Source organism: Osmerus eperlanus, chromosome 2, assembly GCF_963692335.1.
Source record: "Osmerus eperlanus chromosome 2, fOsmEpe2.1, whole genome shotgun sequence".
Lineage (NCBI taxonomy): Eukaryota > Metazoa > Chordata > Actinopteri > Osmeriformes > Osmeridae > Osmerus > Osmerus eperlanus.
This window is the reverse complement of record NC_085019.1, coordinates 16,038,689-16,054,942: the sequence shown is the minus strand read 5'-3', so window position 1 is coordinate 16,054,942 and position 16,254 is coordinate 16,038,689. Positions and strand designations below refer to the sequence as shown.

Here is a 16,254-nt window from a genome sequence, read left to right as displayed (position 1 = left end):
TGTCCTTTATATGTCTGTGCGGTCAGAAATACGACTCTATCGGCAGTTTCAAAATCTTGTTCCTTCTTGCTTTCTCTGACTGATTTTACTCACCTCTCCATTGAAGTTAGTGAGAGAATTTGAAAGGCTGCTCTCGTTTCAAGGCTCATAGCTGAACATCTGTAAATGTGAGCTCTTTAGTATTTACATTGGCTGAAAGAGGACAATTGTTCCTACATTTTAAGGTATAACTTGTTTCTGTAAGTTAAACTATATGAACGTTAGAGGAATTTGTTTGACAAATTAGTTGAATATCAGAAAAAGAGCAGCAAGCAGAGTGTGCCACTCTGCTTGCTGCTCATTCATAAAAATCAAGAAGGAGAAAACATTTTAATGTATTTCAAACTGTCATAATTCAAAATTGGCTGAACATTTGAAAAAGCTGAATCATTTGGGAATAGCTGAATGTCTTGTGAACATTTTAAAGGTTGAATGGTGTCTCTAGCTGAAAGTAAGCTGAAGTAGTTACGTTTGAAAGAGGAGGAAGCTTTTTAATGATTTGAAAGGATTTACCATTACTTATAATGGGAGAATAATTTGCACAAAAACCTTAATGTCTTAAAAAGTATAAAAGTGATAAATACCAAAAGTCATAGCCATCATCTCCTGAAGGAGCTGAACGTTTTGATACAAAAGTTGTAGGAATCGGTTAAAGTATGCAGAACGAGTTAAAGGCCAAAAAACGTCGGAAGAACTAAGAAGTTGAAAAACAAAGAGAAACAGGAAAACAATAGTGAGAATGCTTAACAGCATTCTCACAATAATAATAATAACTAGAAACGGCTGTTACTGCGAAACAGCAGTGAGAATGCTGAAAACCTGAATGGGGATAGCTGACCATGCTAAAAAAGCTGAAAATAGTGAAAATTTAGTAGAAAGTTATAAGCTGAAGCTTCAAAGCAACCGAAAGGTATTTTTGAAAGGGGCTGGAGCAGCATTCCAACAATGATTTGAAAGGATTTACCATTACTTTTAAAGGGAGAATAATTTGCACAAAAACCTTAATATTTTAAAAAGTATAAAAGTGAGAAATGAGAAAATACCCACAAGCTGAAATGAATTTCAAAAATGTGTGAGTCACACAAAAGAGGCAGTGTGGAAGCTGAACTGCATCATCTTAACAAAGCTAAGAGCTAAAATAGCCTACAATGTGGGAGAAGCTGAAAGCTGAACTGTTAAACAGAAGAAGAAGTAGGCTAGCTAGTCGTAACAAGAATATTATCGTTTTAACAGATGAAATTATAGTTGGGATAGTAATAGCAGTAGCAGATGTAGCCTACCATTGAGTGTGTTTACTCGGCTTTCTTAGTAGGATTCAATGTGTTGATGGAATGGAACATACAGCAGTAGAGCCGATACAGGAAGAGACGGCGACACTTTGTTGCAGAAGGATGATGGTGCAAGTTTTGGCCGTGGAGCATACAACGATTAATAAAAAAGACGCGTTTATTGAGTAATCGCATAACTAATTACACATGTAAACGGAGTAATCGTATTATTGGTATAAACCGACAATTGCTAGTAATCGTGTTTCTCATGGTCAAGTAAACGTACCAATCACCTGTGTGAGAGACTGAGTGGTGCGTGTCTGTCGTTAAGGTGATGGTGCAGCTATGATTGCTAGCGCGCTGAGGGCATAGAATAAGAGAAATGTAGCTAAAATCCACACCTCAAACAAGATAACCTAGACGCACAACTGTACATCCAATCCAAAACATAAGGATATTTTCCGAGACCCAAGACTCTGCCGAAACCAGAGATATTCTTTATATGTCTGTGCAGTCAGAAATACGACTCTACCTGCAGTTTCAAAAACGTGTTCCTTTTGCTTTCCTGGTGCTTGTTTGTTTGGTTGCCACGGTGATGGCGCAGCTGTGATAGCTAACGAGCTAGGCAGAGAGAAAAACGAACATTTACCTAGCATCCACACCTCAAACAAGTTGACCTAGACGCAAAACTATACGTCCAATCCAAAATATAAGGATATTTTCCGAGACCCAAGACTCTGCCGAAACCAGAGATGTCCTTTATATGTCTGTGCGGTCAGAAATACGACTCTATCGGCAGTTTCAAAATCTTGTTCCTTCTTGCTTTCTCTGACTGATTTTACTCACCTCTCCATTGAAGTTAGTGAGAGAATTTGAAAGGCTGCTCTCGCTTCAAGGCTCATAGCTGAAAATCTGTAAATGTGAGCTCTTTAGTAGTTACATTGGCTGAAAGAGGACAATTCTTCCTACATTTTAAGGTATAACTTGTTTCTGTAAGTTAAACTATATGAACGTTAGAGGAATTTGTTTGACAAATTAGTTGAATATCAGAAAAAGAGCAGGCAGCTGCTCATTCATAAAAATCAAGAAGGAGCAAACATTTTAATGTATTTAAAACTGTCATAATTCAAAATTGGCTGAATATTTGAAAAGGCTGAATCATTTGGGAATAGCTGAATGTCTTGTTGTCACCATTTAAAGGTTGAATGGTGTCTCTAGCTGAAAGTATGCTGAAGTAGTTACGTTTGAAAGAGGAAGCTTTTTTATGATTTGAAAGGATTTACCATTACTTTTAATGACTCTGCCGAAACCAGAGATATCCTTTATATGTCTGTGCGGTCAGAAATACGACTCTACCGGCAGTTTCAAAATCTTGTTCTTTTTGCTTTCTCTGACGATTTTGTCCCCAGATTTGCATTGGTCTCTATGGGGCGAGAGTTGGACTTTGTCTTGCTTTCGTGGGGCTCTGAACAAATGTGTACGTCTGTTGGATTCAACAGACAACTGTCTACGACCAGCACAAAATTAGTTATCTATTGATCCAAAAACTAATCATGAAGAGCGAAAATTGTGGCAATGCTGGCAAACTAGAAATATTTTTCCAACGACATCCGAAGCTCAGGCCTCCACTCTAAGCATTTCAGTCTGCACTCTAGGCTTTCACATACACACCCATGTAAATCTCAGAAACGGTTTGAAAAAGTCATGAAACATAATCAGTGATATTGAAAAAAGTTGAATAGATATCAAAAAGCTGAATTATTTAAAAATAGTTTAGGGTTTTGTCAACATTTTAAAGTTTAAATGGTGGCTCTAGCTGAAAGATTGAGGAAGAAGAAGGATTTGGAAGTTGAAGAAGTTTAAAGAAGTTTGAGAGGATTTGAAAGAAAACTCCATTGGAAACCCATGTTAAAAATATTATGAATATTGATTTATATTAATTCAAGCATAAGAGGTACAAAGCTGAAAAGTCATGGCACCCATGGCCTGAAACTGCTGAATTTTTTGATAGCTGAACGGTTTTAATAGCTGTGGATTTGAAGGCGCTGAAAGGTGCCACGGAAGAAATAGAAGAAAAAATATAGCTGCAAGCAGCGATGCGGGTTCCTCCGCAAAATGGCAAAATATTATAAACATGTACACTGCAGAAGATCGAGAGTTGGACAACAAGGGAGCAAAACTACTTCATGTTTGGCCAACAACAGGCTGAATGGGGATTTGAACTCATGAGCATAAGGTTACAAGTCAGTCTCTCTATCCTCTCTGCTACACACCAACTGTTGGGATTGTATGAATAGAAAGGGCAGAGTATTAGCTTTGGTCAGCTTTTGGACAAAGGTTAAGAAACGGTTGACATTTCAAGGTGAAATTGCATGAAATTGTGCATTGTATTTCAGAATGATGTCATCCTGTTTAACTAAACAGATAATCAAAATTATGACAGGCCAAACGATAATGGCTGGATTCCAACCAACTACCTTTACCTATACTTTACAGGTCACCATGCCAGCCCATTGAGCTATTCTCAGTGTTGAATATTATCATGTTCAGTTACTGTATAAAAAAGTAAGCTGTTTCTCCTGTGGTAAGCGTTGTTAGATTCAGCCAACGTTGAAACTGCTTTAATTCAATCATATTTTCACATACCAAGGTGAAATTGTTTGTGGTACTTCAGAATGATGTCATCCTGTTGAACTGAACAGATAATCAAAATTATGACAGGCCAAAAGACTATGGCTGGATTCCAACCTACGACCTTATACTTTACAGGTCACCATCCCAGCCCATTGAGATATTCTCAGTGCTGAATATTGTCATGTTCAGTTACTGTATAAAAAAATAAGCTGTTTCTCCTGTGGTAAGCATTGTAAAATTCGTCCAAAGTTGAAACTGCTTGTACATTTCCTATAAAAACGGGACAACGGAATGACTGGGTTGCTGCTGTAAAGAATAACTTACTCATAGTTTTTTTTAAAAGGTTGTTAGGAGTGCCATAACTTGTCAAATTTAAAATCATGCCTAGCATCAGTGGGGATGTGTCCTGGCTCAGGTTACTGAAATGAATTTGTGCAACAGGCAAGGGATCCACCTGAACAATTAATTTACTTCATTAGAGATAACCATTAGAGTTATCTCTACCATGCGTAGACTACAAGTAGCTAGCTACTGTGGTGAACCTGGCTTGTTTTGCAGTGGTTTACACAGTCTCGCTAAACAGATGATCGGAGTGTTGTGATGGGCTCAAATAAACACGCATTGCTATGTTTTACAACCGGAGGATTTATCGGGAGACTAGAAACCGTTTGGTCAGAATAAAAAATTAAAAACTATGCCTCTGACTGGTATTGAACCTTGATTACCAGCACAACATCTCAGCCAATTGAGCCATTCCCAGGCATGGAATACACAAAGTTCAATAACTGGATAATTAAAAAAAGCTGTTTCTCCAATGGCGAGCATTGTCATATTTGGTCCAAGTTCAAACAGCTGTAATTCAGTCATATTTTGACATATCAAGGTGAAACTTTGCATGGTACTTCAGAGGCATGTCACCTTAAAGCTTATTAGGTTTGAACCATCCTTCAAAAATACATTTGATTTAGTGACACAAACATATTGAGGCAATGTGGACATTTACATAAATACACCCATTTCAGCCATTTTGTACTTGATTCAATTGCCTTAAGTAACGTTTTTAAATACGTCAATGATACATATCTGTACCAAATTTCAAGTCAATTTCACATTTGGTTCAAGAGAAGAGGAATTTTGAAGGTTTTCCCAAATTATCACAGTACAGGAAAATCCATCATGGCGGACCTTATGGGTCCTTGAGGCTTTTTTGTTCCTCATGAAAAATGAGGCATGCACACCAAGTTTCAGAAGAATTGGAGCAATAGGGTGGAAATGTTATCACTTTGAAAATCGGACTTTTGGGCGTGGCCTGTGGCGCCCCCTATGGTCCGATGTGGCCCATATTTGGTGTGGAGGTACCCACTTGGATGTAGTATCAATGTGCCAAATTAGAAAATTTATGATGAGGGACTTTTTGAGATATTGGGGCGCAAGGAGAAGAAAAATAATAATAATAATAAGAATACCAATAATAATAGGTTCCCTCCTACCGGAGGAACCTAATAATAAGTTGATTAAAGATTCAAAGAACAATACTTGGAATGCTGAAGCAGCATTCCAACAATAATGCTCCTTTAATAGGCTATATATATATATATATATATATATATCAGGGTTTTTCCTGCATAGAGAAAATGTTGGCGCGCACCAAAGCCGTTTTCCCGAGCGCCAATGACAAATCCCGAGCGCCAAAGCCAAAAAAAAGTCTGCGTGCAATGCATGTCAGCGAATATGTTCTCAATAGTATGTTTCAAGTAGGCTACAGCCTATGGAAGCAAATTGTTACCAAAATTCAAATGAAAATGCATTTCCAGAAATTCATTTGCATTTTAAGAATGTGGCTGCATTATTTGACTCATAAATGAAATTAGTAATCAATCATCCTATTTGCATTTTAATTTTCTTCTTCAAGAGTGCTCAATCTTTCACTTAATTAAAATGAAAAAGAAATAGACATTTGAGATTTAATTTACAAAACATGCCCCAGCAAATAGATACCAAAATTCAATTTGAAATGTAAAATTTAAGAACGTGGCTGCAAAATCGTGACCACAATTCAAATTCAAATGCATTTCCAGAAATGCATTTTCATTTTCAAGAACGTGGCTGCAAAATCGTGACCACAATTCAAATTCAAATGCATTTCCAGAAATGCATTTTCATTTTAAGAACGTGGCTGCAAAATCGTGACCACAATTCAAATTCAAATGCATTTCCAGAAATGCATTTTCATTTTAAGAACGTGGCTGTAAAAGCGTGACCACAATTCAAATTCAAATGCATTTGCAGAAATGCAAAATGAACGAAAAAGCATTCTGAGCGGCGCAGCAGAGTGACATCAGTAGCCGCTCTTCTTCAGCTCCCTGCTGACCGAGCTATCCATCTTGTTCGGTAGGGGGCGGTGTGCACATCTGCATTGCATTACATTGCAAATGTGCCGGGAAATTGATTGAATTGCCGGGTCTTTAGAGCAGCGTTCCCCAACCGGTGCCCATCGGTCCGCGGACCGGTACCGGTCCGTGAGTCATTTCGTACCGGGCCGCACAAAAAAGAATTTATAACATTATTTCCTTTTAATTGATTATCAGAGTCTGAAAGACGTTTTATTCTTAAAACCTGAGCAAAAAAGCTCTGCAAAGACGTGTGTTTACTCATTTCTTAGCAAGTTTGTGGGCTTTATTGAACGGTATCATGCGCGTCTCTTCCTCTTGACACATGACAAGTGATAGTTACCACTCAATGAAGCCTGTTTGAGACAACAACTCTATCGGTGTTTTGGATGAAGGCTATCCTGAGATTGCCACTAAAGCACTGAAAACCCTGCTTCCATTTCCAACATCAAGCGGGATTTTCTGCCGTGACAGCAATCAATCAAAATTTTGGAATAGGCCTGAACTGGATATAAGGAACGCACTTCGGGTGTCACTGTCGTAGCTTATAGTCACACACAACAGTGGGACTGACACATCGAAAGCTAGCTAGTAACAATATAACGATGGAAAACCAGGCTAAGAAACTTAAATATGGGTCAATTGAAAAAACGGCTGTTTATTTTACATAAAACTCCAAAAACTATTTTTCGCTCAAATCAGCTAAACTATTTTTCTCGCGCGCTCCGCGCGCTCGCATTAGGTGTGGAAGTCACTAACTAGGATCACATTAAACCCAGAATGTACATGCATTAGCAGCGCAGCTGTCCAGGGCCTATCTTTCCTTCCAGTACGTTCTGCCGGTCCGTGTCTTACATGAAAGCGGTCCGTGGCGCAAAAAAGTTTGGGGACCGCTGCTTTAGAGGACGCATCACAGACCATGGCGCTCCCTCAAATTGTGCAAACACTGTTAGAATTAGCTGAACAGGTAGAATCTAATAATATATCTGAGTCTGATGCCCGTGACCGAGTAGAACAAGTCATAGAGAGCTTGGCTGCATACTCTGCCGTCACAGATTTACACATTAATAGTAGCTCTGCCACTGTTTTATTCATTGTTTGACATCAAGTTGCTCAGTCTGTGATGCGTCCTCTAAAGACCCCGCAATTCAATCAATTTCCCGGCACATTTGCAATGTAATGCAATGCAGATGTGCACACCACTCCCTACCGAACAAGATGGGTAGCTCGGTCAGCAGGGAGCTGAAGAAGAGCGGCTACTGACGTCACTCTGCTGCGCCGCTCAGAATGCTTTTTCGTTCATTTTGCATTTCTGCAAATGCATTTGAATTTGAATTGTGGTCACGATTTTGCAGCCACGTTCTTAAAATGAAAATGCATTTCTGGAAATGCATTTGAATTTGAATTGTGGTCACGATTTTGCAGCCACGTTCTTGAAAATGAAAATGCATTTCTGGAAATGCATTTGAATTTGAATTGTGGTCACGATTTTGCAGCCACGTTCTTAAAATGAAAATGCATTTCTGGAAATGCATTTTAATTTTCAAATTTTACATTTCAAATTGAATTTTGGTATCTATTTGCTGGGGCATGTTTTGAAAATTAAATCTCAAATGTCTATTTCTTTTTCATTTTAATTAAGTGAAAGATTGAGCACTCTTGAAGAAGAAAATTTAAATGCAAATAGGATGATTGATTACTAATTTCATTTATGAGTCAAATAATGCAGCCACATTCTTAAAATGCAAATGCATTTCTGGAAATGCATTTGCATTTTGGTAACGATTTGCTTCCATAACAGCCGAACCCTCGTTCTGTTTTGATAAATAGCCATCGAGTTGATAAGCGTGTCTTCTTGTCTGATCAATAAGCAACTGTGAGTTGCGCAAATGGACAGAGCGGCCATTAAACTGTCGTTCCGCTGCGAGGGCCAGCCCGACGTGCACGAATACACCTGTACAAATGCAAATGAAATTTCCACTCAAAATGCTGACAAAAGTTTGATTTACGATTTCCAACGCAGCCTCCATTGGTATTCTTAACCTGGAATGATAATATATAGTGCAGTGTTTCCTCTATGGCTACATTTCTGCCGCCACGGTATCAGAAATCAGGCTGTACAAAATGTATGGCCGTCTATCAGCAGTGATTGTTAGAGTCCATGTCGGAGAATTGCACGGACACGCGCTTCACACCGCAGTTGAGATTGCGTGTGTGCGTCCTTGAGAACTGTAAGTCGTATAACTTATGTTGTCAGTTCATTTAAGCTATTATTGTATAAGTCTATAGTTCTTGCAAATTTAAATTAAGTTAACTGGTGATTTTCGTTGTTTGTATTCTTCCCCTGCTAGCTAAATTGTCTGTTGAGTCGATAGCGATTGCTGCCCTTGCTCAGGTTTGTATTTTAGATGCATTATTATGCTGAAGTAGTTTTAATTAATAAAAAGTGGGTTTATTGTTATTATTTGCTACAGAATACTTAGCCTATCAAGATCAAATGAAGCAGGCAGTGTACATGCTTCAGAGTGGCCTACCTTAATCGATAGGCTAGGCTATTGACCATTTACAATAAGTTGTTACGTCAATTATTAATTGGCAGCATGTATGCCATTTAGAACATACTTCATGAGTGTATGGTGTCTTTAAGTAGCCAAACTTTATTGCTTTAGGGGAAATTGGACGAAAATATGTGCAAATATGTGGGGGGGGGGGGGGGGGAAACACCTGGGAAGGAATAAATACATTGATTAGAAAAAAGAAAAAAAAGAATATATATATATACTTTTTTTTTTTTTTTTTTGGAGCACCGAAGACCCATTTTGACCCAGTAAAAACCCTGTATATAGGTTAAAGACGCACTTGTTCCGGGAGTCCAACGATACTTAGGAATGATTTGCTGGACCTGATGTTAGTTTCCTCCAGGAAAACAATGACTCTTATTGAGGGACTTGTTGCTCTTGTTGGTTCGTTGTAACTGATTTAACTTCTTGTACTCGCTTTGAATTATATTATAGTTGCTTGCTTTCCTACAGGTACACCCTTGCACTTTTTAAGTTCATGTTGTTTAATTGTAACTTGTTTAACTACATGCTCCCCAAACAAAAAGTTTGGGGACCCCTGGACTTAGAACATAACAAGCCCTCCACTTCATCCATGTCAAATAAGGCTAAAACGGATATTAGCAAGATAAGCAAAATAAGCAACAAAAGCGTATTGTCTGTTACTGTCTGGGCAGTGTGGAACTGGTAGTTTTCTGAACATTCTACAACCAACAACTGCCAACTTAGAATGTTGGGGCTAGTTGGGCATTGTCTGGGCAGTGTGCAAATAACTTAAGTCACAGCAAGTGTTTCTGACTGTAAGGGTTTCCCCCAGTAACCCGCTGGTCTCCTACTCCTAGGCGGTAGCGAGAAGATCACTTGCGTTCGGCTCACCTGTGTCTGCTTAATAAGTTGATGCAGCTCCGTTAAAAGCTCAGCGATTTTAGTATCTGCCGACATGCTGCCTGTGGATGAGAAGCAAAACGCTTTTACAGCCCATTTCAGAAATAACGTTGGTTTCTAGTACTACAGTAGGCTTTAACACAACGCGATAAGAGCTGTCATTTTCATTTATAGACAGCCTATAGTAGAATAAGCAGCAACTGTATCAACCGATTCAAATATAACTATGAAGCGAGCTTGCTGATAACTAGTTAACAGTTCTGAAAGTCATATCAGTCCTGTATGCGAATGATAAATGTTACTAGAACAGTAGACATGTTGTGTGTAATTTTGCTATCTAGCCTGTGCTAGCTAGGCTAGCTCTAACTCAACTACTTTAGTCTACTACTATACTACTGTACTATAGCAACAACTAGCTAGACTATAATGCATTCTGTTCAGTATGATATGTGGTTTCAGTTTAACCAACAGTGGTTGGATGTGAAAAACAATACTACTCAAAAAGGGACTGGGGTATTTGTATAGCTACCGTACACGATTCCTATTATTCCGTCGTCTCACGTTTTTGGTTCTTAGCTATTTAGCCTGTTAGCTTTCATTCGATTCTCAATGCCTAGTAGTACAGATCATCACCGGGGACAAACAGAACCGTCCTATAACAAGCTATGTCAATACGCATTTTTAAAGGCTCATGTAAAGACTACAGTGATAAAGTATCGGTCCATTCCTCCAAATAAGCAAACATTATTTTTAATTGAAACATACTTATTTTTCAAGCCTGTTCCTTACTGAATTTTATAAATCTATTTTTAAAACAGATACACAGCTTACGTTATATTTCATAATGTATGCCCAATGCTAAGGCCATTTCTTTGAGTAAGCATGCCAAATATGCAGTCAGCAGATTTCTGAAAAAAGGAGCAAGAATGATCGACATTTGTGCTAAATGCAGAGGGATTGGGCTCCAGTACAATAACCCTCAACGGCTCAACAACTTGTGTTGAAGAACATAGTCACCAAACAATAGGGAATGTATTGCTCTGAAAGCAAATATCTTGATATAGTCATTTTGTTTGGTGTGTTGAGACATGGATGTGTGTCTGGGAGGGGTGAAGGAGCAAAGGGTGGCGAGGTGATAATGGAAAGTTAATATTCAAGCATGATATGGAGAGAAACAAGTCACCAAGTGGATGATAGACAGACACAGATAAGTACGGGCTCATCCTGAAAGCCAAACTGTGTGAAGTATCTACAGGCAACTTTAGCACATTGGCAGGAGCTTAAATGGGCAAGTTTGTACTTAACCCTTGTGCTGCCTTCGGGTCACATGACCCAAAGGTTCATAACGAACCATTGTTGTGTTTACCCAATTTTACCCAATACAAAAACAAATAAAATAATTTTCTTTTAACCTTTGCAATGTGGGGAGTCTGAGACAGCCCAACGGTTAAAAGAAAATGCTTCACTTTGTTTTTGTATGCGGTAAATTTGTCGCAATATGACGGTGGGTCACAATGACTGATGGGTCAGAATGACCCGAAGATAACACAAGGGTTAAGTAAATATGTACTGTACAGAGCTCCTGACATAAGTAGAGTACATGACATAAAGTCTGTCCAAAATGCAAAAGGAGGAGAAGCTAAAGGCAAAGTTCTCAAGTTACATAAAAGGAATCAATTAGAAAAGGATTTAAGTTACAAATGAGAAAAGCAAGATAATTATTTGGGCAAAAAAGGGACAGTGCAGAAAAGAGTGCAAACAAATGTAGTGGGTGACAAAAAGATAAGAAAAGTATATTGCACATATGGCAGGATAAGCCCTTACATTTTTGCACTGACTAAACTTTAAAACTTGGTTTTATAGTTACATTTATAAAGGGTGGTGACGGAAGTATGCCAACAGCTTTTTCTAATCTCAACTATGACTGCCAGTTTCCTGCAATGCTCACAAACAATGAGGTCATGTAACAAAATACAATTCTGTGGAAAATTCCATACTTTACAAAGTAGGAAACACTTCCATCTTGAGCTTCTGAATTTACCAGTGTAATAGTACTATAGCATGGTTAAAATAATCCACAATAGATCAAAAATAGGAAATAACTCATTTCTAGTCACTTCCCAATCAATAAATGTCAGTAATGTCAGCAACAAGTTATTTAATTCAGAAACCATTATCAATGCTCTCTTGCCACTCACTTTTCAACTCATGCATGGTACCATTATCAGCCATGTTTTATAATTTACATACACTCAGCAGGGATGATGTTAGTTTCCTCCAGGATCACAATGACTCTTATTGAGAGACTTGTTGCTCTTGTTGGTTAGTTGTAACGGATTTAAATTCTTGTACTCGCTTTGAATTATATTATAGTTGCTTGCTTTCCTACAGGTACACCCTTGCACTTTTGAAGTTCATGTTGTTTAATTGTAACTTGTTTAACTGCATGCTCTTATGGTTCTTCCCTTTGGTACTTATTTGTTTTTTCACAATGTATGCTTCATGTTTTGGTTGCTCGCAATGTTGGGGCTATCTCGTTGTTATGATCAGTGACCTATGCACTTTTGTATAGCTCTCTTGTGGAAGCTTTGAATAAAAGCATCTGCTAAATGCATAAATGTAAATGTAGGGAGCACTGACAAATCTGATAAAGGTCAAATCTGAAAGAACAGGGGGGATGAAGTGGGTCAAAGCACACAGTGATAAGTTTTCTATGAAGCACAGGTGCTGATATAAGTCATCTTATAGAAAACATCTATAATCTAAACCAAGGTCCAAGGCAGTGTGGCGGGCGGGGGTGGGGTTTCCATGGCACCGATCTACCTTAATAATGGAATTGTTTAAAAATAAATAGCCTATGTTCATAATTGTATCCGGCAAATGCACTATTTTTTGTATTACATGCTAAAATAAATTAAGTTGCTTTAGTGGTGTCTAAAGAAACAACTCACAAATTCAGCAGATTTTGTTTATGGGTTACTAGCGGAAAAATAAAATGTCCAAACCGACACTGAACAATAGCCCAATATCATGAAATGTAGTTTCAGCTTGCGCTGTCACACATTCCAAAAAGAAGGATAAACGACAACAGAACAATAATTTCGAACAACAAATTGAACATGTGAACCAAAACAGCACCTATGTCTGTTTCTGTATAACATTCCATATCAATGTACTAGATATATAAAAGACAACAACAATAGGCTGCTACAGTAAGAATATAAGAGTGTGCATGGACCAGACAAAAGCCAGTCTACTTCTGTTTCCATAAACTTTCATTAGGAAAAGGAAACGGAACACAAATGTGACACAAAGGACACAAATACACAAACAAGCCACGTGCGACTTACAACTAGAGTGACTTATTTTCTAGTTGGCATTGCCAGTACATCAAATATTTACAAATTGTGATGCAATATTTACAGTAGCCTACTTTTAGGTCAAGGACTCATCGGAGGAGTGAGAGGCGGAGCAGCAACTATAAAAAGCAGACTGAAATTTTCTGAAAAACACGTAGCCTACTCCGTGAGTGAACAGAAGAAGTTTCAGTTACTTCCTTGATCGATTGTGGTACATTATTTGAAGTATTTTAAAGTTGTTGTATCTTGTAAGAACCACCATGAGCTTTGTGGATGCAAAAAACATTGAGCCAACTACGTTTGAAGATTGTTACTACGACGAATATGAGTATTACAACCTGACAGACAAATACACAGGTAGCTAATATAATTCCAGACCACGGCAGTGTTCAGTGTCCGTGTTCATTTTTGTCTGTTAGAGGGTAAAACATTTGAGTTTCCCAACACCTCAACGTGCCGCACAGACACTTGGTGACTGATTGCTTGTGTAACACTAGTGTCTGGTGTGGCATAAGTATATTTTAGTTTGTTAGACATTGGTTCGTTCATCATTGTTTATTCATAGGTGGAGCTGCGCGCAAGGGGAGGACGAAGAAAGAAGCCAGTGACAATACCAATAGACACAACCCCGGAGGACACGAGCGCAAGATCACAGAGAAGCTGCAGAACGCAGAAAAGAATGCAAAAGAGTGAGGCTGTGGAGGTAATTGTAGGCTGATCTTTATAAAATAAATTGTTGTTTGTCTTAAACAGCCTATTCCCAAACCTTTAGCTACATGACACATTTTAATTATAAAACGTTTGTGTTCGTATATATGTGTATATGTTTTATACTGATGCAGTAAAGTTTTTTATTCCAATTGATCTGGTTCATGTGAACTGAAACTTCTCAGAGATGACTGACAGGCAGCTTGTTTAGGATACTCTCAATGCATGGTAAACCAAGTATAACACCTAGTAACATGATTAAAAGTAACCGTCTAAACCCCTTTTTCTTTTCCAGGGCAAACTGGATGGCTAATACTGGCAATCGACCATGGCCGCGTTGGCGACAAAGCGAGATGAGCAGACAGCAGTAATGTGAACTCCAGTTAGCAGAGAAACATGCTGTTACTGTTTTGATGACCAGCTTCTGCATAGGGATCTGTAGACCCCATCAAGAGAAGCAAATGGTATATTGTCTTGTGGTCTCCATGCACCTGTGATGTTGACCGTCGCCTAAGACTTTGATGTAAACCACCTGTTTGTGGTCTTCTAGACCTACTCAAACAGTGGGCTGTAATAATGGTGTTGGCAATGGTGTAAGTGTTTTATTTTAAATTGACAATAACTGTCATTTAATTTTTAAATTGAACATATTTTTCTAAATCCACAATCTATAATAAACATGTTTGAAATCTATTACATGGACGACAATAAAGATTCATGAGATCTATTAGTGAGTCACAAGAATTATGACGTGAAAAATAAATCCCTGAAACATTATTACAATCATGCAATACTGTTTACTTTTTGTCTAAGGTCTTGCCACTGAGACAAAAAATAGCAACAACATGTACTTTTTTAATGTACTGAAGGTGTTATTCAGAGTGCATTTCCATCAAGAGAAATTGCCAGTTTCCAGGTATAGTGTCATAAGGGAAGTGCTTACCTTTGAGCAGTGGCAGGCCATGCATTTCACGCCTAGGCCTTCAGTGACGTCATACTTAGTCCTACCTAAATTAATACACCTCATAATACCATCAATATGACACTACGGCTCGAGAATCCATACAGAATCACACTTACAAATTCAAATTACAAATCACCTTAATATAGGCTAGTCGAGCAACACTTAATTTCCGGAGCATTTAAAATCAATAAGCTCTCATTCACAATTAAGAGTAGGAAACTAAGATCACGGATGTTGTCAAAACTAAAAAATAAAAGGCGATTTTAAGAAATGAGTCAACAAAGTTTGTCCACCAAAAGTAGCCTACGCTATGTGTTTGTCCAATAAACTGCGCATTGTCCTAAAAACAGGGCCAAAAGTATTGCAAATGCGTGTAGGACGATCCACAAATGTAAAACGTGTTCCACAAATGTAAAACATGTTTTGCAAATGTAAAACTGGTTCCACAAATGTAAATTGCTTTCCACAAATGTAAATCAAGATCCAGAAATGTGACTAACTGTCCACAAACAATCACATTTTGATTTGCTTTTGAGTTTTTTTCTAACTACATACTTGCAAAACATGTTCAAAGGGGTTGCGTAAAATTGGTGCCATAAAGCTTCTCAAATAGGGCCATAAAAAGCTGAACTTAGATCATGTGACTTTTGACACCGATTTGACGCACGTGACTTTTGGCACCGATTTGACGCTAGAGTCAAAACGGTGAGTCAAAAGTATTGCGAATGCGTATGACGATCCACAAATGTAAAACACGATCCACAAATGTAAAACACGTTCCACAAATGTAAAATTGTTTTCGCACACGTAAATCGCGTTACAAAAATGTAAAAGCAATTCCACAAATGAAGTAAATCGCACTGTACACCCGTGATGTAGCAATGTAGGTTCTATGTCAGGGTTTCTGCAGGTTTCAGTAAGTCCAATTTAAGACCTTTTTAAGACTTTGCAAGACCATAAAGATCGACATTGAAGACCTACAAGACGCATTACCAAAATTCAAATCAAATAAATTCTGAAAAAATCTTTTTATTTAAATGAATTCAGTCATTGAAAAAGCATTAATTTTACACATTGGTTAATCACATTAGTAACCTTCCACACCCAACAACGTGCCAAATCCCCAAAACCTTACCCCCAAAATGAAAATAGGGTAAAACAAACTTGCCCTCAAATAGAGAGAGAAACTGTGTGACTCCAGTGCCTTCACACCCAATTGAATATTTTTTTGGCAAAGTTTGCAGCGAGCCTCGTACCTGGAGCTGGGTACCGCTTGTAACCAAAAAGGAAATCGCTGTGATCTAGCCATGTCTCGTTGAAAGTACACTTTCCCATTTTCCACACGTAGCCGAACACCATTCGCCATTACACATACAAATAGGGCCCAAAAAATTACTGACGCAATCGGAATTTACATGTCATCTTCAATGCGCCGTATTCACTCGTAGA

The 16,254-nt window shown here is 38.2% G+C and overlaps 2 protein-coding genes across 3 annotated transcripts in view; one reads left to right on the top strand and one right to left on the bottom strand.

Annotated features, from left to right (window-relative positions):
• Positions 1-10,421, bottom strand: part of sgf29 (SAGA complex associated factor 29) — a 28,331-nt gene extending 17,910 nt beyond the window's left edge. Inside the window, exons 1-2 of one of the 2 annotated variants that reach the window (XM_062453830.1) lie at positions 10,309-10,421; positions 9,766-9,836 (exon numbers count right to left, since the gene is read on the bottom strand). In XM_062453830.1, the coding sequence (XP_062309814.1) occupies positions 9,766-9,831 (66 nt within the window). In that variant the 5' untranslated portion in view covers positions 9,832-9,836; positions 10,309-10,421. Of the gene's footprint in view, positions 1-9,765; positions 9,837-10,303 lie in introns of both variants that reach the window. The other variant, XM_062453839.1, reaches the window with a different exon arrangement.
• Positions 10,422-13,265: 2,844 nt separating this feature from the next.
• Positions 13,266-14,530, top strand: nupr1b (nuclear protein 1b). Its single transcript, XM_062483585.1, has 3 exons — positions 13,266-13,490; positions 13,699-13,836; positions 14,137-14,530. Exons 1-2 carry the CDS (start codon positions 13,394-13,396, stop codon positions 13,824-13,826), a joined length of 225 nt encoding a protein of 74 aa, XP_062339569.1. The 5' UTR covers positions 13,266-13,393; the 3' UTR covers positions 13,827-13,836; positions 14,137-14,530.
• The last annotated feature ends 1,724 nt before the right edge of the window (positions 14,531-16,254 follow it).

Bases quoted from the DNA above. Each gene is read 5' to 3' on its own strand.
- nupr1b (XM_062483585.1), top strand. From the start codon at position 13,394: ATGAGCTTTGTGGATGCAAAAAACATTGAGCCAACTACGTTTGAAGAT. The intron at 13,491-13,698 runs GTAGCTAATATA...GTTTATTCATAG, and splicing joins CCTGACAGACAAATACACAG to GTGGAGCTGCGCGCAAGGGG.